The sequence below is a fragment of the Xyrauchen texanus genome, chromosome 39 (assembly GCF_025860055.1).
Source record: "Xyrauchen texanus isolate HMW12.3.18 chromosome 39, RBS_HiC_50CHRs, whole genome shotgun sequence".
In the NCBI taxonomy this organism is placed as follows: Eukaryota; Metazoa; Chordata; class Actinopteri; order Cypriniformes; family Catostomidae; genus Xyrauchen; species Xyrauchen texanus.
In genome coordinates, this window is record NC_068314.1 from 14,903,835 (window position 1) to 14,926,091 (window position 22,257).

Genomic DNA, 22,257 nt, shown 5'->3' on the forward strand with positions numbered 1-22,257 from the left:
AAGGACTGTATATATTAAAGCACTGTATTTATTGAAGCACTGTATTTATTTAAGCACTGTATTTATTGAAGGACTGTATATATTAAAGCTCTGGATTTATTAAAGCTCTGTATTTATTGAAGCACTGTATTTATTGAAGGACTGTATATATTAAAGCTCTGTATATATTGAAGCACTGTATTTATTTAAGCACTGTATATATTGAAGCACTGTATATATTAAAGCACTGTATTTATTTAAGCACTGTATATTAAAGCTCTGTATATATTGAAGCACTGTATTTATTGAAGCACTGTATTTATTTAAGCATTAAAGCTCTGTATATATTGAAGCACTGTATTTATTGAAGCACTGTATATATTAAAGCTCTGTATATATTGAAGCACTGTATTTATTGAAGCACTGTATTTATTTAAGCACTGTATATATTGAAGCACTGTATATATTAAAGCTCTGTATTTATTGAAGCACTGTATTTAAGCACTGTATATATTGAAGCACTGTATTTATTGAAGCACTGTATATTAAAGCTCTGTATTTATTGAAGCACTGTATTTATTGAAGCACTGTATTTATTGAAGCACTGTATTTATTGAAGCACTGTATATATTAAAGCTCTGTATTTATTGAAGCACTGTATATTAAGCTCTGTATATATTGAAGCACTGTATTTATTGAAGCACTGTATATATTAAAGCTCTGTATTTATTGAAGCACTGTATTTATTAAAGCTCTGTATTTATTGAAGCACTGTATATATTAAAGCTCTGTATTTATTGAAGCTCTGTATTTATTGAAGCACTGTATTTATTGAAGCACTGTATATATTAAAGCTCTGTATTTATTGAAGCACTGTATATATTAAAGCTCTGTATTTATTGAAGCACTGTATATTATTGAAGCTCTGTATTTATTGAAGCACTGTATTTATTAAAGCTCTGTATTTATTGAAGCACTGTATATATTAAAGCTCTGTATTTATTGAAGCTCTGTATTTATTGAAGCACTGTATTTATTGAAGCTCTGTATTTATTGAAGGACTGTATTTATTGAAGCTCTGTATATATTAAAGCTCTGTATTATTGAAGCACTGTATCTATTGAAGCTCTGTATATATTAAAGCTCTGTGTATATTGAAGCACTGTATTTATTTAAGCACTGTATATATTAAAGCTCTGTATATATTGAAGCTCTGTATATTTTGAAGCTCTGTATATATTGAAGCACTGTATTTATTGAAGCTCTGTATATATTAAAGCTCTGTGTATATTGAAGCACTGTATTTATTTAAGCACTGTATATATTAAAGCTCTGTATATATTGAAGCTCTGTATATATTGAAGCTCTGTATATATTGAAGCACTGTATTTATTTAAGCATTGTATATATTGAAGCTCTGTATATATTAAAGCTCTGTATTTATTGAAGGACAGTATATATTAAAGCTCTGTATATATTGAATCTCTGTATATATTAAAGCTCTGTATGTATTGAAGCACTGTATGTATTGAAGCACTGTATTTATTTAAGCACTGTATTTATTTAAGCACTGTGATTATTGAAGCACTATATATATTGAAGCTCTGTATTTATTGAAGCTCTGTATTTATTGAAGCTCTGTATATATTAAAGCTCTGTATTTATTGAAGCACAGTATATAATGAAGCTCTGTATTTATTGAAGCACTGTATATGTTGAAGCTCTGTATATATTGAAGCACTGTATATATTAAAGCTCTGTATTTATTGAAGCACTGTACATATTAAAGCTCTGTATTTATTGAAGCACTGTATTAATTGAAAGCACTCTATATATTAAAGCTCTGTATTTATTGAAGCACTGTATTTATTGAAGCACTGTATATTAAAGCTCTGTATTTATTGAAGCACTGTATATATTAAAGCTCTGCATTAATTGAAGGACTGTATATATTGAAGCTCTGTATTTATTGAATCACTGAATTTATTAAAGCTCTGTATTTATTGAAGCACTGTATATATTAAAGCTCTGTATTTATTGAAGCACTGTATTTATTGAAGCACTGTATATATTAAAGCTCTGTATTAATTGAAGGACTGTATATATTGAAGCTCTGTATTTATTGAAGCACTGAATTTATTAAAGCTCTGTATTTATTGAAGCACTGTATATATTAAACCTCTGTATTTATTGAAGTACTGTATATATTAAAGCTCTGTATTTATTGAAGCTCTGTATTTATTGAAGGACTGTATTTATTGAAGCTCTGTATATATTAAAGCTCTGTATTTATTGAAGCACAGTATATATTGAAGCTCTGTATTTATTGAAGCACTGTATATGTTGAAGCACTGTATATATTGAAGCACTGTATATATTAAAGCTCTGTATTTATTGAAGCACTGTACATATTAAAGCTCTGTATTTATTGAAGCACTGCATTAATTGAAAGCACTCTATATATTAAAGCTCTGTATTTATTGAAGCACTGTATTTATTGAAGCACTGTATATTAAAGCTCTGTATTTATTGAAGCACTGTATATATTAAAGCTCTGCATTAATTGAAGGACTGTATATATTGAAGCTCTGTATTTATTGAATCACTGAATTTATTAAAGCTCTGTATTTATTGAAGCACTGTATATATTAAAGCTCTGTATTTATTGAAGCACTGTACTTATTGAAGCACTGTATATTAAAGCTCTGTATTTATTGAAGCACTGTATATATTAAAGCTCTGTATTAATTGAAGGACTGTATATATTGAAGCTCTGTATTTATTGAAGCACTGAATTTATTAAAGCTCTGTATTTATTGAAGCACTGTATATATTAAAGATCTGTATTTATTGAAGTACTGTATATATTAAAGCTCTGTATTTATTGAAGCTCTGTATTTATTGAAGGACTGTATTTATTGAAGCTCTGTATATATTAAAGCTCTGTATTAATTGAAGGACTGTATATATTGAAGCTCTGTATTTATTGAAGCACTGAATTTATTAAAGCTCTGTATTTATTGAAGCACTGTATATATTAAAGATCTGTATTTATTGAAGTACTGTATATATTAAAGCTCTGTATTTACTGAAGCTCTGTATTTATTGAAGGACTGTATTTATTGAAGCTCTGTATATATTAAAGCTCTGTATTATTGAAGCACTGTATATATTAAAGCACTGTATATATTGAAGAACTGTATATATTGAAGCTCTGTATATATTGAAGCTCTGTATATATTAAAGCTCTGTATATATTGAAGCACTGTATTTATTTAAGCAATGTATATATTAAAGCTCTGTATATATTGAAGCTCTGTATATATTGAAGCACTGTATTTATTGAAGCTCTGTATATATTAAAGCTCGGTATATATTGAAGCTCTGTATATATTAAAGCTCTGTATTTATTGAAGGACTGTATTTATTGAAGGACTGTATATATTAAAGCTCTGTATTTATTGAAGCACTGTATTTATTGAAGCACTGTATATACTAAAGCTCTGTATATATTGAAGCTCTGTATTTATTGAAGCTCTGTATATATTAAAGCTCTGTATATATTGAAGCACTGTATATATTTAAGCACTGTATATATTGAAGCTCTGTATATATTGAAGCTCTGTATTTATTGAGGCTATGTACATATTAAAGCTCTGTATATATTGAAGCACTGTATTTATTTAAGCACTGTATATATTAAAGCGCTGTATATATTAAAGCTCTGTATTTATTGAAGCACTGTATTTATTGAAGGACTGTATATATTAAAGCTCTGTATATATTAAAGCACTGTATTTAAGCACTGTATATTAAAGCTCTGTATATATTGAAGCACTGTATTTATTTAAGCACTGTATATTAAAGCTCTGTATATATTGAAGCACTGTATTTATTGAAGCACTGTATTTATTTAAGCATTAAAGCTCTGTATAAATTGAAGCACTGTATTTATTGAAGGACTGTATATATTAAAGCTCTGTATATATTGAAGCACTGTATTTATTGAAGCACTGTATTTATGTAAGCACTGTATATATTAAAGCACTGTATATATTAAAGCACTGTATTTAAGCACTATATATATTAAAGCTCTGTATATATTGAAGCACTGTATTTATTTAAGCACTGTATATATTAAAGCTCTGTATATATTGAAGCACTGTATTTATTTAAGCACTGTATATATTAAAGCACTGTATATATTAAAGCTCTGTACTTATTGAAGCACTGTATTTATTGAAGCACTGTATTTATTGAATGACTGTATATATTAAAGCTCTGTATTTATTGAAGCACTGTATTTATTTAAGCACTGTATATTAAAGCTCTGTATATACTGAAGCACTGTATGTATTGAAGCACTGTATTTATTTAAGCACTGTATTTATTTAAGCACTGTATATTAAAGCTCTGTATTTATTGAAGCACTGTATTTATTGAAGCACTGTATTTATTTAAGCATTAAAGCTCTGTATATATTGAAGCACTGTATTTATTGAAGGACTGTATATATTAAAGCTCTGTATATATTGCAGCACTGTATTTATTGAAGCACTGTATTTATTTAAGCACTGTGTATATTAAAGCACTGTATATATTAAAGCACTGTATTTATTGAAGCATTGTATTTAAGCACTGTATATATTAAAGCTCTGTATATATTGAAGCACTGTATTTATTGAAGGACTGTATATATTAAAGCACTGTATTTATTGAAGGACTGTATATATTAAAGCACTGTATTTATTGAAGCACTGTATTTATTTAAGCACTGTATTTATTGAAGGACTGTATATATTAAAGCTCTGGATTTATTAAAGCTCTGTATTTATTGAAGCACTGTATTTATTGAAGGACTGTATATATTAAAGCTCTGTATATATTGAAGCACTGTATTTATTTAAGCACTGTATATATTAAAGCACTGTATATATTAAAGCTCTGTATTTATTGAAGCACTGTATTTATTGAAGCTTACTGTATTTATTTAAGCACTGTATATTAAAGCTCTGTATATATTGAAGCACTTTATGTATTGAAGCACTGTATTTATTTAAGCATTGTATTTATTTAAGCACTATATTTATTTAAGCACTGTATATTAAAGCTCTGTATATATTGAAGCACTGTATTTATTGAAGCACTGTATTTAAGCATTAAAGCTCTGTATATATTGAAGCACTGTATTTATTGAAGGACTGTATATATTAAAGCACTGTATTTATTGAAGCACTGTATTTATTGAAGCACTGTATTTATTGAAGCACTGTATTTATTGAAGGACTGTATATATTAAAGCTCTGTATTTATTGAAGCACTGTATTTAAGCACTGTATATATTAAAGCTCTGTATTTATTGAAGCACTGTATATATTAAAGCTCTGTTATTATTGAAGCACTGTATATATTAAAGCTCTGTATTTATTGAAGCTCTGTATTTATTGAAGCACTGTATTTATTGAACGACTGTATATATTAAAGCTCTGTGTTTATTGAAGCACTGTATATATTAAAGCTCTGTATTTATTGAAGCACTAAGCTCTGTATATATTGAAGCACTGTATTTATTTAAGCACTGTATATATTAAAGCGCTGTATATATTAAAGCTCTGTATTTATTGAAGCACTGTATTTATTGAAGCACTGTATTTATTGAAGGACTGTATATATTAAAGCTCTGTATATATTGAAGCACTGTATTTATTTAAGCACTGTATATATTAAAGCACTGTATATATTGAAGCACTGTATATTAAGCTCTGTATATATTGAAGCACTGTATTTATTGAAGCACTGTATTTATTGAAGGACTGTATATATTAAAGCTCTGTATTTATTGAAGGACTGTATATATTAAAGCTCTGTATATATTGAAGCACTGTATATTAAAGCTCTGTATGTATTGAAGCACTGTATGTATTGAAGCACTGTATTTATTTAAGCACTGTATTTATTTAAGCACTGTATATTAAAGCTCTGTATATATTGAAGCACTGTATTTATTGAAGCACTGTATTTATTTAAGCATTAAAGCTCTGTATATATTGAAGCACTGTATTTATTGAAGGACTGTATATATTAAAGCTCTGTATATATTGAAGCACTGTATTTATTGAAGCACTGTATATATTAAAGCCTGTATTATAAAGCACTGTATATATTGAAGCACTGTATATTAAAGCCTGTATTATTAAGCACTGTATTTATTGAAGCACTGTATATATTAAAGCACTGTATATATTGAAGCACTGTATATATTAAGCATTGTATATGTAAGCTCTGTATTATTGAAGCACTGTATTATTAAGCACTGTATTATTAAGCACTGTATTTATTGAAGCACTGTATTTATTGAAGCACTGTATATATTAAAGCTCTGTATTTATTGAAGCACTGTATATTAAAGCTCTGTATTTATTGAAGCACTGTATATATTGAAGCTCTGTATTTATTGAAGCACTGTATATATTGAAGCTCTGTATTTATTGAAGCACTGTATATATTAAAGCTCTGTATTTATTGAAGCACTGTATATATTAAAGCTCTGTATTTATTGAAGCACTGTATTAATTGAAGCACTGTATATATTAAAGCTCTGTATTTATTGAAGCACTGTATTTATTGAAGCACTGTATATTAAAGCTCTGTATTTATTGAAGCACTGTATATATTAAAGCTCTGTATTAATTGAAGGACTGTATATATTGAAGCTCTGTATTTATTGAAGCACTGAATTTATTAAAGCTCTGTATTTATTGAAGCACTGTATATATTAAAGCTCTGTATTTATTGAAGCACTGTATTTATTGAAGCACTGTATATTAAAGCTCTGTATTTATTGAAGCACTGTATATATCAAAGCTCTGTATTAATTGAAGGACTGTATATATTGAAGCTCTGTATTTATTGAAGCACTGTATTTATTAAAGCTCTGTATTTATTGAAGCACTGTATATATTGAAGCTCTGTATTTATTGAAGTACTGTATATATTAAAGCTCTGTATTTATTGAAGCTCTGTATTTATTGAAGGACTGTATTTATTGAAGCTCTGTATATATTAAAGCTCTGTATTATTGAAGCACTGTATATATTGAAGCTCTGTATATTAGCTGATTTAAAGCACTGTATATGTTAAAGCTCTGTATATATTGAAGCACTGTATATATTAAAGCTCTGTATATATTGAAGCACTGTATTTATTGAAGCTCTGTATATTATTGAAGCACTGTATTTATTAAAGCACTGTATATATTAAAGCTCTGTATATATTGAAGCACTGTATTTATTGAAGCACTGTATATTTAAGCACTGTATATATTGAAGCTCTGTATATATTAAAGCTCTGTATTTATTGAAGGACTGTATATATTAAAGCTCTGTATATATTGAAGCACTGTATTTATTGAAGCACTGTATTTATTGAAGCACTGTATTTATTGAAGCACTGTATTTATTGAAGCACTGTATTTATTGAAGCCTGTATTAAAGCTCTGTATTTATTGAAGCACTGTATATATTAAAGCTCTGTATTTATTGAAGCACTGTATATATTGAAGCTCTGTATTTATTGAAGCACTGTATATATTAAAGCTCTGTATTTATTGAAGCACTGTATTATTAAAGCTCTGTATTTATTGAAGCACTGTATATATTAAAGCTCTGTATTTATTGAAGCACTGTATTTATTGAAGCACTGTATTTATTGAAGCACTGTATATATTAAAGCTCTGTATTAATTGAAGGACTGTATATATTGAAGCTCTGTATTTATTGAAGCACTGAATTTATTAAAGCTCTGTATTTATTGAAGCACTGTATATATTAAAGCTCTGTATTTATTGAAGCACTGTATTTATTGAAGCACTGTATATATTAAAGCTCTGTATATTGAAGGACTGTATATTGAAGCTCTGTATTTATTGAAGCACTGTATTATTAAAGCTCTGTATATATTGAAGCACTGTATATATTAAAGCTCTGTATTTATTGAAGCACTGTATATATTAAAGCTCTGTATTTATTGAAGCTCTGTATTTATTGAAGCACTGTATATTATTGAAGCTCTGTATATATTGAAGCTCTGTATTTATTGAAGCACTGTATATTGAAGCTCTGTATATATTGAAGCACTGTATTTATTGAAGCACTGTATATATTAAAGCTCTGTATTTATTGAAGCACTGTATTTATTGAAGCACTGTATATATTAAAGCTCTGTATTTATTGAAGCACTGTATTTATTGAAGCACTGTATATTAAAGCTCTGTATTTATTGAAGCACTGTATTTAAGCACTATATATATTAAAGCTCTGTATATATTGAAGCACTTTATTTATTGAAGGACTGTATATATTAAAGCTCTGTATATATTGAAGCACTGTATTTATTTAAGCACTGTATATATTAAAGCTCTGTATATATTGAAGCACTGTATTTATTTAAGCACTGTATATATTAAAGCACTGTACTTATTGAAGCACTGTATTTATTGAAGCACTGTATTTATTGAATGACTGTATATATTAAAGCTCTGTATTTATTGAAGCACTGTATTTATTTAAGCACTGTATATTAAAGCTCTGTATATACTGAAGCACTGTATGTATTGAAGCACTGTATTTATTTAAGCACTGTATTTATTTAAGCACTGTATATTAAAGCTCTGTATATATTGAAGCACTGTATTTATTGAAGCACTGTATTTATTGAAGCACTGTATTTATTTAAGCATTAAAGCTCTGTATATATTGAAGCACTGTATTTATTGAAGGACTGTATATATTAAAGCTCTGTATATATTGAAGCACTGTATTTATTGAAGCACTGTATTTATGTAAGCACTGTATATATTAAAGCACTGTATATATTAAAGCTCTGTATTTATTGAAGCACTGTATTTAAGCACTATATATATTAAAGCTCTGTATATATTGAAGCACTGTATTTATTGAAGGACTGTATATATTGAAGCACTGTATTTATTGAAGCACTGTATTTATTGAATGACTGTATATATTAAAGCTCTGTATTTATTGAAGCACTGTATTTATTTAAGCACTGTATATTAAAGCTCTGTATATACTGAAGCACTGTATGTATTGAAGCACTGTATTTATTTAAGCACTGTATTTATTTAAGCACTGTATATTAAAGCTCTGTATATATTGAAGCACTGTATTTATTGAAGCACTGTATTTATTTAAGCATTAAAGCTCTGTATATATTGAAGCACTGTATTTATTGAAGGACTGTATATATTAAAGCTCTGTAGATATTGCAGCACTGTATTTATTGAAGCACTGTATTTATTTAAGCACTGTGTATATTCAAGCACTGTATATATTAAAGGTCTGTATTTATTGAAGCATTGTATTTAAGCACTGTATATATTAAAGCTCTGTATATATTGAAGCACTGTATTTATTGAAGGACTGTATATATTGAAGCACTGTATTTATTGAAGGACTGTATATATTAAAGAACTGTATTTATTTAAGCACTGTATTTATTGAAGGACTGTATATATTAAAGCACTGTATTTATTGAAGCACTGTATTTATTTAAGCACTGTATTTATTGAAGGACTGTATATATTAAAGCACTGTATTTATTGAAGCACTGTATTTATTTAAGCACTGTATTTATTGAAGGACTGTATATATTAAAGCTCTGGATTTATTAAAGCTCTGTATTTATTGAAGCACTGTATTTATTGAAGGACTGTATATATTAAAGCTCTATATATATTGAAGCACTGTATTTATTTAAGCACTGTATATATTAAAGCTCTGTATATATTAAAGCTCTGTATTTATTGAAGCACTGTATTTATTGAAGCACTGTATTTATTGAAGCACTGTATTTATTGAAGGACTGTATATTAAAGCTCTGTATATATTAAAGCACTGTATATTAAAGCTCTGTATATATTGAAGCACTTTATGTATTGAAGCACTGTATTTATTTAAGCACTGTATTTATTTAAGCACTATATTTATTTAAGCACTGTATATTAAAGCTCTGTATATATTGAAGCACTGTATTTATTGAAGCACTGTATTTATTTAAGCATTAAAGCTCTGTATATATTGAAGCACTGTATTTATTGAAGGACTGTATATATTAAAGCTCTGTATATATTGAAGCACTGTATTTATTGAAGCACTGTATTTATTTAAGCACTGTATATATTAAAGCACTGTATATATTAAAGCTCTGTATTTATTGAAGCACTGTATTTAAGCACTGTATATATTGAAGCACTGTATTTATTGAAGGACTGTATAGTAAAGCTCTGTATTTATTGAAGCACTGTATTTATTTAAGCACTGTATTTATTGAAGCACTGTATTTATTGAAGGACTGTATATATTAAAGCTCTGTATTTATTGAAGCACTGTATTTAAGCACTATATATATTAAAGCTCTGTATTTATTGAAGCACTGTATTTATTGAAGGACTGTATATATTAAAGCTCTGTATTACTGAAGCACTGTATTAATTGAAGCACTGTATATATTAAAGCTCTGTGATTATTGAAGCACTGTATATATTAAAGCTCTGTATTTATTGAAGCTCTGTATTTATTGAAGCACTGTATTTATTGAAGGACTGTATATATTAAAGCGCTGTGTTTATTGAAGCACTGTATATATTAAAGCTCTGTATTTATTGAAGCACTGTATTTATTGAAGCACAAAGCTCTGTATTTATTGAAGCACTGTATTTATTGAAGCACATATATTAAAGCTCTGTATATATTGAAGCACTGTATTTATTTAAGCACTGTATATATTAAAGCTCTGTATTTATTGAAGCACTGTATTTATTGAAGGACTGTATATATTAAAGCTCTGTATTATTGAAGCACTGTATTAATTGAAGCACTGTATATATTAAAGCTCTGTGATTATTGAAGCACTGTATATATTAAAGCTCTGTATTTATTGAAGCTCTGTATTTATTGAAGCACTGTATTTATTGAAGGACTGTATATATTAAAGCTCTGTGTTTATTGAAGCACTGTATATATTAAAGCTCTGTATTATTGAAGCACTGTATTAATTGAAGCACTGTATATATTAAAGCTCTGTGATTACTGAAGCACTGTATATATTAAAGCTCTGTATTTATTGAAGCTCTGTATTTATTGAAGGACTGTATATATTAAAGCTCTGTGTTTATTGAAGCACTGTATATATTAAAGCTCTGTATTTATTGAAGCACTGTATTTATTGAAGCACAAAGCTCTGTATTTATTGAAGCACTGTATTTATTGAAGCACATATATTAAAGCTCTGTATATATTGAAGCACTGTATTTATTTAAGCACTGTATATATTAAAGCTCTGTATATATTGAAGCACTGTATTTATTGAAGGACTGTATATATTAAAGCTCTGTATTTATTGAAGCACTGTATATATTAAAGCTCTGTATTTATTGAAGCACTGTATATATTAAAGCTCTGTATTTATTGAAGCACTGTATTAATTGAAGCACTGTATATATTAAAGCTCTGTGTTTATTGAAGCTCTGTATATATTGAAGCTCTGTATTTATTGAAACACTATATTGGATCTGCAATCATTTTTGGAAAAAACGTAACCTGCGACAGCTTAATCCGTCTGAAAATCACTCTTTTTTTACCCTCAGACATTGTTTTTACTTTTTAACGGAACACAGTATCTTCTTAATTCATATCTGACACCTTTGAGCCTTCACTTGGTTACTACATATTTATTTATAAACACTTAATTTAAAAAACAAAATATGAAAACGACAACCGCATTGATAATACATTTTATTGCTAGTTGTTCTTAATTTTTTGACCACCAGATAGGAGTAAATTGAACCTTGTACAGAAAGCTTTGAGTACGAATCTAATTTCAGTACATTTGTAATGAAAGCCCTTCCTATATCAAAGCTTCATATACCCATCATTACTCCATGGATACCGGATACAAGATTAAAAAAAAAAGTGATAAACCATGGACAAAACGGGCTTCAGTACGTAGGCTTCTCTAGGTCAAAGATGGATTTTATCTCAATTGTATCTAGTAACTCGCAAGTCTGCTGACCTCTGGTATGGAGTAATGATGGGGAAATTAAGCTTTCTGAAGCAAAGGGATTTCATTACAAATGCACTGAAACTTTGTTTGTACACAAAGCCTTCTGTGCAAGGATCAATGTATTGCCATCTAGTGGTAAAAAAGTGAAGCACACCTAGAAATAAAATGTATTATCAACACTATTATGTAGTTTTCGTCTTTTTTAAAGTGTTTAAAACTAAGTACACAACAACCAAGTGAAGGCTCCAAGGCTTCATATGTGAGTTGAGAAGTTACTGTGTTCTGTTAAAAAATAAAAACTATGTCTGAGAGTAAATTAATAACTGATTATTAACATCCAGATTGGAAAATGAATATGTTTGTGGGATGAGCTGTAACATTATATTAAAACAGGAGGGAAATGTGCTTATGTGACTGTATTGGGCTCAGACTTGTACTGGGATTTGTGTGTATTCTGAACCACATAACAAAGCATTCATGTGATTTTCAAACGAATGAAGCTTTGGACATCACAGATCACGTTTTTTTTTTATTTAGTGCTTCAGTGTATAGAGTGCTTTAATATATACAGTGCTTCAAAGGCACAAAGCTATTTCAGCTGCCGTCAGGTCTTGATTAATGAGATAATGTACTGTGCAAAAGTCTAAGGCACTTAAGATGGTTATTTATATCTGCTACTTTAGTGTGTCAATAGGAAATATAAATGGTCCCAAACATTCCTTTTGCAAATAGAATAGAAGAACAAGGAGCCCTGCATCAGATGGCCCTCATGGAGCCCCTCACTGAACATCATGTCAGTCTGAGATTACATGAAAAGACAGAAGTACTTGAGACAGGCTAAATGTCACAGAAAAACTGTGGTGAATTCTCCAAGAAGCTTGGAACATCCTATCTGCCAACAACCAAGAAAAACTGTGTCCAGGAGTAATTAGGAGAATTGGTGCTGTTGAAAGCAAAGGTGTTCACACCAAATATGGATTTAGCTCTTTTCTGTTTACTGGAATTTGTATGACGTTAATTGATTAATGAAAACAATTTATGTCATTATTTTTTAAAGAAATCCTCACTTTGAATGTTTTTCACAAGTGCCTAAAACTTTTTCACAGTACTGTATGTGATGCACTCTTGCTCCTCTGACATTGCAAAACTCAGTGATGTCTCTGGAATGATTCTGCAGTGTAGTTAACTTACACTTAAGTCGTGATCATGAGAAAACAAGACAGAAAAGAAGTGATAAACCATGGACAAAACGGGCTTCCATATATAATATATATTTAAAGATAGATAACAAAATATTTTCATATTATGTATATTATTAATATTGCAGTATTTTTTTCAATATTATTATTTATGTATATTATTACATATTAAAATGACTGATTCGCATTGCAGAGAAATGACCTGTATCCATCAGATTGAGCTCCAGAGTGAGGGAGAGGAAAGATGTAACGGGTGTTTAAGCTCTTCACCCTGCCACTGAGTAGTTCTAGTAGCTTTACACAGAGCATATTTGCTATTTCTGTCTTTCTTGTCAAATGTGCTGTTTTATACGAGAGCGCCACGACATGAAAGGTGACAAAACTAGACCACTCCAAACTCGCGAGCTTGCAAGATGCAGCGCTGAAAACTTTGTTGATTATAAACAGGAGCAAAAGTTTTATCGTATTGCTGAATTACAGAGACGCGGTATAACGGCATTTACATGTCATATTAACAGGTTTGGAAAATGTATATTTTGTAACATCTTAAAAATGTGTAAATATATGACAACAACAGGCTTCCTCGCGGCACACGCGCTCACACTAAACTCAAGCGTTTAAATGAGCAGCTGCAGCAACTGCACGAGAGACAAAGATAGGGGGAAGAGCTGATTTACTCATGCAGATTCTGGAAATACAGTTTGAAACAAATGACTGACTATTGATTTGATTCTTTCAGCTTTATGGATTGATTTACTAAATCTCAGCAACATGTTTAAGTGAATAACGTGGATGAACGTGGAACATGCGGGAATTACTACAATTCATTACCTGCAATCCTGCACCGAATTCAAGGCCCTGATTACCTAATATTTACTGTAATGTTGAGAACTCATTATTTTCGAGCCTCTTGTTAAACAAAACATGTGGGTATTTGATTACTTCCGTCCGCATCCTGTACCGTTCTAAAAGCTCGTTTGTTGCTTTAAGTGTCTCCTCTATTCACGCTACAAAATGTAAGACCTCCGCAAATTATATTTAAGACTTTTTGTATTTTATTTAAGAAAATGTTGGGCTTTAAATATTAAAAAGTAAATGTAATAATTTTAAGGACCCACGATACCCTGTTAATGGTGTTTGTGTACGGGTTCCATTTTTTTTTTTAAACAATAAGTTATTCACTTTACTTCATAATATTATATTACTTAAATCCTATGCATAAGAATATTGATAAATACATTTAAAGTGCATTTTTATTGTACATTAAGTGAGCTAACTTAAAAAATAGACTACTCTCATTGCCGGTTCTGGAATGTACCACCAAACTGCGTGAATGCTGTAAACATTTAAAGGGACAGTTCACCCAAAATGTTTTATGCCAAATAAGGTACATATAATGCAAGTGAATGGTGGCCAGAACTTTAAAGGTCCAAACAGCTCATAAAGGCAGCATAAAAGTAATCTATACAACTCCAGTGGTTAAATGTATGTCTTCTGAAGCAATATAATCGGTGTGGGAGAGAACCGTTCTTTTTTTTTTTTTTTTTACAATAAATCTCCACTTTCATATCGTTCTTATGTTTTTGGCAATTCACATTCTTCATGCATATCACCACCTAGTTGGCAGGGAAGATAATTGTTTGTAAAAGAGGAAATATTGTTCTGTTTCTCTATCTTATCGCTTCTATAGACATGGATTAAACCACTGGAGTCACATGGATTACTTTTATGCTACCTTAATGTGCTTTTTGGACCTTTGGTCATCATTCACTTGCATAAAATGGACCAACAGAGTAGAGATATTCTTCTAAAAATCTGTGTTCAAAAGAAAGAAGGTCATACACATCTGAGATAGCATGAGAATGAGTAAATGATGAGAGTATTTACATTTTGAGCTGAATTATCCCTTTAATATGGGCACTAAAATAAACATGTGCTTCTCACATGCTGCAGACACAGGGGGTGTTTCTAACAAGTTATTGGAGAGACAAGAATGTGTGTGTGTGTGTGTGTGTGTGTGTGTGTGTGTGTGTGTGTGTGTGTGTGTGTGTGTGTGTGTGTGACTGTGAGAGAGAGAGAGAGAGAGAGAGAGAGAGAGAGAGAGATGGAGCGTGTGCGATCACTTGCGCCTGTTGCCACTCCCAAGCAGAGATGCTGTAGTGTGTTAGTCAGCATTCTGAAGATAATGTCATTTTGGTCAAACACATCCAATTTTCTCTGTGGAGAAAATCGTCCTGACACCAACCTTTGACCTTTACATAGATGAAGTCTGGGTTGACGCACAGGGCCAGGTTGCTGGGTAGAGTCCATGGAGTGGTGGTCCATGCAATGAAACTCACATTCTCGTCCTCCAACAGAGGGAAGTTCACAATCACTGATGGGTCCTGCACATCCTGTAGAAAACATTACAACATTTCATCAATGGCCCTGTTTACACCCACTTTAAACTTTGCAGGTTACGTGTGGTTTTAAGAGAAATAACAGTCCAATCTGAACATTTGAAAAAGATGTGTGTCACTGCATGTTTATGTCAGGCAAACTGAAGATACTGCATAAAATCTTGTTTATGTTCTTGTATGTGCTTTGTTTTCAAATGTTGGGACTGGATGGTCATTTTCTTTTTAAGTATAATAATTTAATCAGCAACCCTTGTTTCAGCACAATGACCGATCGATAACCAATAGGCAGTATTTTTATGTTGTCTGAGACGCATCAGGACAGGTGTTTAGATGTGGTCACATGTGTTCCCGGAATATGCTTTGAGTGATCAAAACAATTTGGACCCTGTTTATCTGCATTAAGCACAATCTACTGTACTTGAGATCAAATCACCCAGTACATATTAATACCAGGTGTGAACATGGTCCAAATGACCCCTTTGTACTGCTTTTAGTCCATATCTATTAGCTTTAAGGTCATCTATATTATAGTGTACTTCTAAACGTTGACAAAATACATTTTTAGAAGATATAAGCATTTAAAACCTGCAGTCCCTCTCTTCCGGCTAAAAAGACCCAGAAAAATGTCTGACTCACAGTCCACTGCATTCATTTTGACCAATGAAATGCTTTCTAGAACGAGAACGTCCCAACCCCCTCAATCTGATCGGTGTGTCTGACTGTGTTCTAATTGGAACTGATCATGACTCTGTGGGACACTTCAAAGAGTGCACAATCCATGCTGTAGTGTCATTCCAAATAGATTTTCCAATAAGAATCATTTAAAAATGTAGTTTTAAATTACCATTATCAACTTTCAGCCATCTGAAGCTCTCACAGTGGAGAATAATTGTCTTTGAAGGGAATAGGGCACTGGGATGATCACTGCTGTATGGGACATGCCAATACTGGAATTGGATGCAAGGAAACTCACTGGAGTTTCATCATATGTTTAATGCAGCCGTATTTCTGAGGTTTCTTGGTATGTACAGCACCAGTAAGTGTTCTTTAGTCTTTATTTTTAGTGTATCGTGATTTAATAAATGGATAAATTTCAACGTTTTACTCGCTTGTTTCTCAATCATCTGCATTGATGATCGGCTCGATCCAGCATCTCAGGCTGAACACAGCAGGTGTGGGTGTGTTGGAGTGTGTTGCTTGCCGTGGCTAACTAAAGGCTATTGGCTGTTTTTCAAAAAGGCACAGGCTGTTCGTCATGTCCAGCCCTAACTTCATGTTTCAGTAGGAAATACATCAACAGGCTAAAGAAAATCTTGCAAGGCACTTCAGGGGGACTTTAACACTAGAAGAGCCGAGCATGTGGTCATCTGACCGTTGTGCTTTAAGAAAAAAAAATGTCTTTGCACTCGATCAAATTCCAGGGCCCTACTTTCTTGACTTTTCCTAGATATATGAGTTTTATCGCCCAGTGCACTTACAATTTCAAAATCGAGCCAGGAAAAGCTAGTTTAAAGGTATTTTGCTTCTAATTCTATGAATCGACTGCCACGCCATATTTATTTGTTTATATTTATATTTATTATAAGGCTGCAATTCTCTTTTCTCCCAGCAGATGGCGCAGGGGCTCACTGTAGTCCTACAATATGCGTTCAGACTATATACAGGCGTTTGCAAAAGTTTAGGCACCCCTGACAATTTCCATGATTTTAATTTATAAATAATTGGTTGTTTGGATAAGCAATTTCATTTTGATCTATCAAATAACTGAAGGACACAGTAATATTTCAGTAGTGAAATGAGGTTTATTGGATGAACAGAAAATGTGCAATATGCATGAAAACGAAATTAGACAGGTGCATAAATTTGGGCACCCCAACAGAAATATCACATCAATATTTAGTTGAGCCTCCTTTAGCAAAAATAACAGCCTCTAGATGCTTCCTATAGCCTGTAATGAGTGTCTGGATTCTGGATGAAGGTATTTTGGACCATTCTCCTTGCAAAACATCTCCAGTTCAGTTAGGTTTGATGGTTGCAGAGCATGGACAGCCCGCTTCAAATCATCCCACAGACTTTCAATGATATTCAGAGGGTTTACCAGGATATCATGTTTGGGGGGGCATTTGGCTTGTTTGGGGGGGCAACATAAACAACTGAAAAAATCGGCGCAAAATTAAGCTATACTACACACAATCTGTTTTAGTGCATATCTTTTTCTAAGCCAGGAACCCAGAGATAGGCACAGGGCCCCTATTAGACTATAGGGCTTAAACTGGATTTTTGTTGTGTCAGACCTCACTCATCTGCTAGAGATGGAAAAATATGCACAAAACAATCCACTTTTAAATTGTAATTTATCATCAGATGCAGAGGCGTTTCCAGCATTGAAGGACATCCGGGGCTTAGCCCAGACAATTTTATTTTCACACTAGCAACCACTTCCCTGTAGTCCAAAGCTGGTAAGAGGGTATTCTTTGAGTTTTGCTCTGGCTGGGCCTGTTTCTACAGTTCCTAAATCTTCCACTCTAGTACTATCCTCAACATCCTCTCTCCTCCCTGAATCATCTGTGATGCAAAAGAACAGATACAGCACATAACTTATTGCAAATCAGCTTCAAACAACTAATTCATCAAGTGCTACATATGTCAAATTGTAGACCAATACCACTGAAGAAAATGTATTGGGAAGAGGAGATCAGTGGGATTGCCCTTAGATCTATCATGATTCTTGAATTTTCATGTACATTAACATAAAGTAATCACAAAAGAGTTATATTATAGTGAGTAAAGTGAGGTAAAAATAATAATTATAATAATTTATATTTTTTGACATAAATAGTCAAAATGATGTATAAGATCCTAAGTTAAAGCAATACATGAATGACTTTAGTCTAAGTTCATTGACACACTATGGCATCGAACTGTATATAATTCTCATCATCTCTATGAGAATAATTCATCTGTCAAAATCCATTCATTAGGATCATTGAGATAAACAATGTTTCACTTTTAACTTTCTCTAAAGTAAAGTGACTTATTAATTGTTACCAGTTTCCATGCCTGATTCTGGCACAGCTGCTGCTGCTGCTCCTCAGTCTGTTGATCATCTTTGCTACACTCTACAAAACCATTTAATCAAATCAAAGTGTATATTTCCTACAAACTAATATCACAAAACAAGTCACACATACATTTTATGTTAATGCTTATTGGTTATCCTTAGCGAAGACAACACCTGATAAACAAGAAAAACATGCACCGCATGGGAGTCGTACCGCAGTCTCCGGTGTAAGAGGCGACTGCGTTAACTCGGAGCTACCAAGCTACATCAGTCTAAACAAGGAGGTTAGAGGCTACAACAAAAAAAAAAACAAAAAAAAAACATTCTGTGACGTGCTCAGTTTTTTGGCGGCGTGAAGCTTTCATTAGACCAATGAAATTGCCGAACGGGTTAAGGTCAAAACAACTTTTTTTGTTTACTGTTTAGATTAAATCGAGCCAGCTCAAACTTCCCATCATTCTGATTACGGTAGTAATTTTGTCACCCTCACCATGGCAAAGACATGGAGAAACGCATATGATGCTGCTTTCAAGTTGAAGGCGATTGATCTGGCTGTTGCACGGGAGCTTGGGAGTCGATGATAAGACGTTGGAAACAGCAGCGTGAGGAAAAGACAACTAAATCTGAGGCTATTCAACTCCGACACCGAAGGAGATGACTTCAGTGGTTTCATGTGCACAAGAGGAGGAAGATAGTGACCAATCACTTTCTTGGTAGGCTACTGTTTACTGCAAATGTTTTATTACAAGCCGTGTGTGGCACTGGGGGCATGGTCAAGCGCCTGTCCGGTAGAGAAAAGCTGTAAGGGCGCTTACACCTGCGCTAAATTATGTCTAACACCGGTGTCTAATTTCAAGTGCCCTGCTTCACGTGTCCTTCTTGGGAAAACGTGTGACAGTTTTCAGCAGGGCACTTGACGTTCCAGGTAAGGCTTTTAATGGCCACAGCAATGTTTACAATCAATTTTATAAAGTTTCTCAATTCTTCTATGCACCAACACTAGACTGACGTGTGTCACTTTCTCAGCTCTGTGGCTGCTGCCTTTTTATGCCGCTCTCCCCATGCTTACTGAAATTAGACACAGGTGTTAGACATAATTTAGCTCAGGTGTAAGCACCCTTACCGCTTTTCTCTCCCGGACGGGCGCTTGACCACGCCCCCGCTGCCACACCGTGTTTCGTTAAAGCCTATTTATTTTAGTTACAAGCCGTATTTCGTTAAAGCCTGAGTAAATTTAATTTGTTTCAATGTACCGGTAGGCACCTGCGGCTTATAGACAGGTGCGGCTTATTTATGTTCAAAATAATATTTTATTTAAAAATCAGTGGGTGCGGCTTATATTCAGGTGCGCTCAATAGTCCGGAAATTACGGTAGATGATGATCTTAAGACTTTAAGTACAAAAACAAATGTGAATTCTTACCCACTGACTTCTTTCGGAAAAATCCCCAAAGCCTCATTTGCTTAATTTTTGCTGTCTTTCCTGCTAATTGCCGTTAACTCGCCACTAAGTAACGTTAGTTGTTGTCAACGACTGTGCAAGCTCCTCCTCTACCTGCTGCATATTCAACAGAGAGGAAGAAACGGAGTCGCCCATAGGCTACCGACAGCAAAGGAACTTATTCTATAGGCTAGATTATGCCTATGTCTATTTTTACAGGCTGTATGCAGTATGTGCAAAGCCAAAGCACAATGAAATAAGGCAACTTATGATTTCGGGGGTTTACATAGGCTTTTGTCCGGTTTCATATTTGTCAGTCAACTTTTCAAAATACATTCGGGGCTACACTCAAAACATTCGGGGCTGAAGCCCCGGCAAAATCGGCTGCCGCCGCCTCTGATCAGATGGACAGATTATTTCTCAAATTCTCAGGGGAGGCAGAGCTTATCCTAGGGGAGGCACTGCCTCCCCCAGCCTCCCCCTAGACACGCCCCTGATGATATTCATGTTTGGGAATGGGATGGCCATTCCAGAACATTGTACTTGTTCCTCTGCATAAATGCCAGAGTAGATTTTGAGCAGTGTTTTGGGTTGTCTTGTTGAAATATCCAGCCCTGGCATAACTTCAACTTTGTGACTGATTCCTCTACATTATTCTCAAGTATCTGCTGATATTGAGTGGAATCCATGCGACCCTCAACTTTAACAAGATTCCCAGTACCGGCACGGGCCACACAGCCCCACAGCATGATGGAACCTCCATTGTGGGTAGCAAGTGTTTGTCTTGGAATGCTGTGTTCTTTTGCCGCCATGCATAACACCCCTTGTTATGACCAAATAACTCCATCTTTGTTTCATCAGTCCACAGCACCTTCTTCCAAAATGAAGCTTGCTTGTTCAAATGTGCGTTTGCATACCTCAAGCGACTCTGTTTGTGGCGTGTGTTCAGAAAAGGCTTCTTCCGCATCACTCTCCCGTACAGCTTCTCCTTGTGCAAAGTGCGCTGAATTGTTGAACAATGCACAGTGACACCATCTGCAGCAAGATGATGTTGTAGGTCTTTGGAGGTGGTCTGTGGGCTGTATTTGACCGTTCTCACCATCCTCTCCGATGTTTACTTGGCCTGCCACTTCTGGTCTTAACAAGAACTGTGCCTGTGGTCTTCCATTTCCTCACTATGTTCCTCACAGTGGACACTGACAGCTTAAATCTTTGCGATAGCTTTTTGTAGTCTTCCCCTAAACCATAATATTGAACAATCTTTGTTTTCAGGTCATTTGAGAGTTGTTTTGAGGCCCCATGTTGCCACTCTTCAGAGGAGAGTGAAAGAGAACAACAACTTGCAATTGGCCACCTTAAATACCTTTTCTCATGATTGGATGCACCTGTCTATGAAAGTTCAAAATGAAATTGCTGATCCAAACACCCAATTATTTATAAATGAAAATCATGGAAATTGTCAGGGGTGCCTAAACTTTTGCATACGCCTGTATATATATATAACAGATCACATTAGCAGCGGCTCTCCCTAAATATATGTGCCATAAAAGTGGAGCTGAATAAAAAGAATAACTTTTCTGTTAAAAATGCAATGAACTTGCATAATGTCATGACCTTGTAGTTCTGATGGGCCTCAAAGTTGGAGAGAGGCGTGTTGCAGGCGGTGGAGAATGGCATGACCTTCACCCCTCTGTAGACAAGACCTTTATCATACAACTGCCTAAACACCCACCTGAAACACATAACATAATAATAATACATATATAATCATCATTTTACATAACATTTGCTCAGATCAATTACTGCAATACTCTGTGGACACATTGGAGAAGGAATCAACATTAACATTAACATTAACTAACATTAATAAACCACTGGAGTCGAATACACAAATTTTTTTGTTGCCTTGATATGCTTTTTGCAGCTTCAAATTTCTGGCCACCATTCACTTGAATCGTGTGGACCTAAAGAGCTGAGATATTCTTCTAAAAATCTTAATTTGTGTTCTGAAGAAAGTCATACACATCTGGGAAGGCATGAGGGTGAGTAAATGATGAGAGAATTTTAATTTCTGGATGAACTACTCCTTTAAATTTGACCC

General features: G+C 32.9%; 1 protein-coding gene across 2 annotated transcripts in view; it reads right to left on the bottom strand.

The window, feature by feature from the left end:
* The window catches only part of iars1 (isoleucyl-tRNA synthetase 1), a 183,050-nt gene that overhangs the window by 154,095 nt on the left and 6,698 nt on the right, over nucleotides 1-22,257 (bottom strand). For both annotated transcript variants that reach the window (XM_052110889.1, XM_052110890.1), the window contains exons 6-7: nucleotides 21,771-21,888; nucleotides 15,502-15,649 (exon numbers count right to left, since the gene is read on the bottom strand). In XM_052110889.1, coding sequence (XP_051966849.1) covers nucleotides 15,502-15,649; nucleotides 21,771-21,888 — 266 coding nt within the window. The remainder of the gene's footprint in view (nucleotides 1-15,501; nucleotides 15,650-21,770; nucleotides 21,889-22,257) is intronic.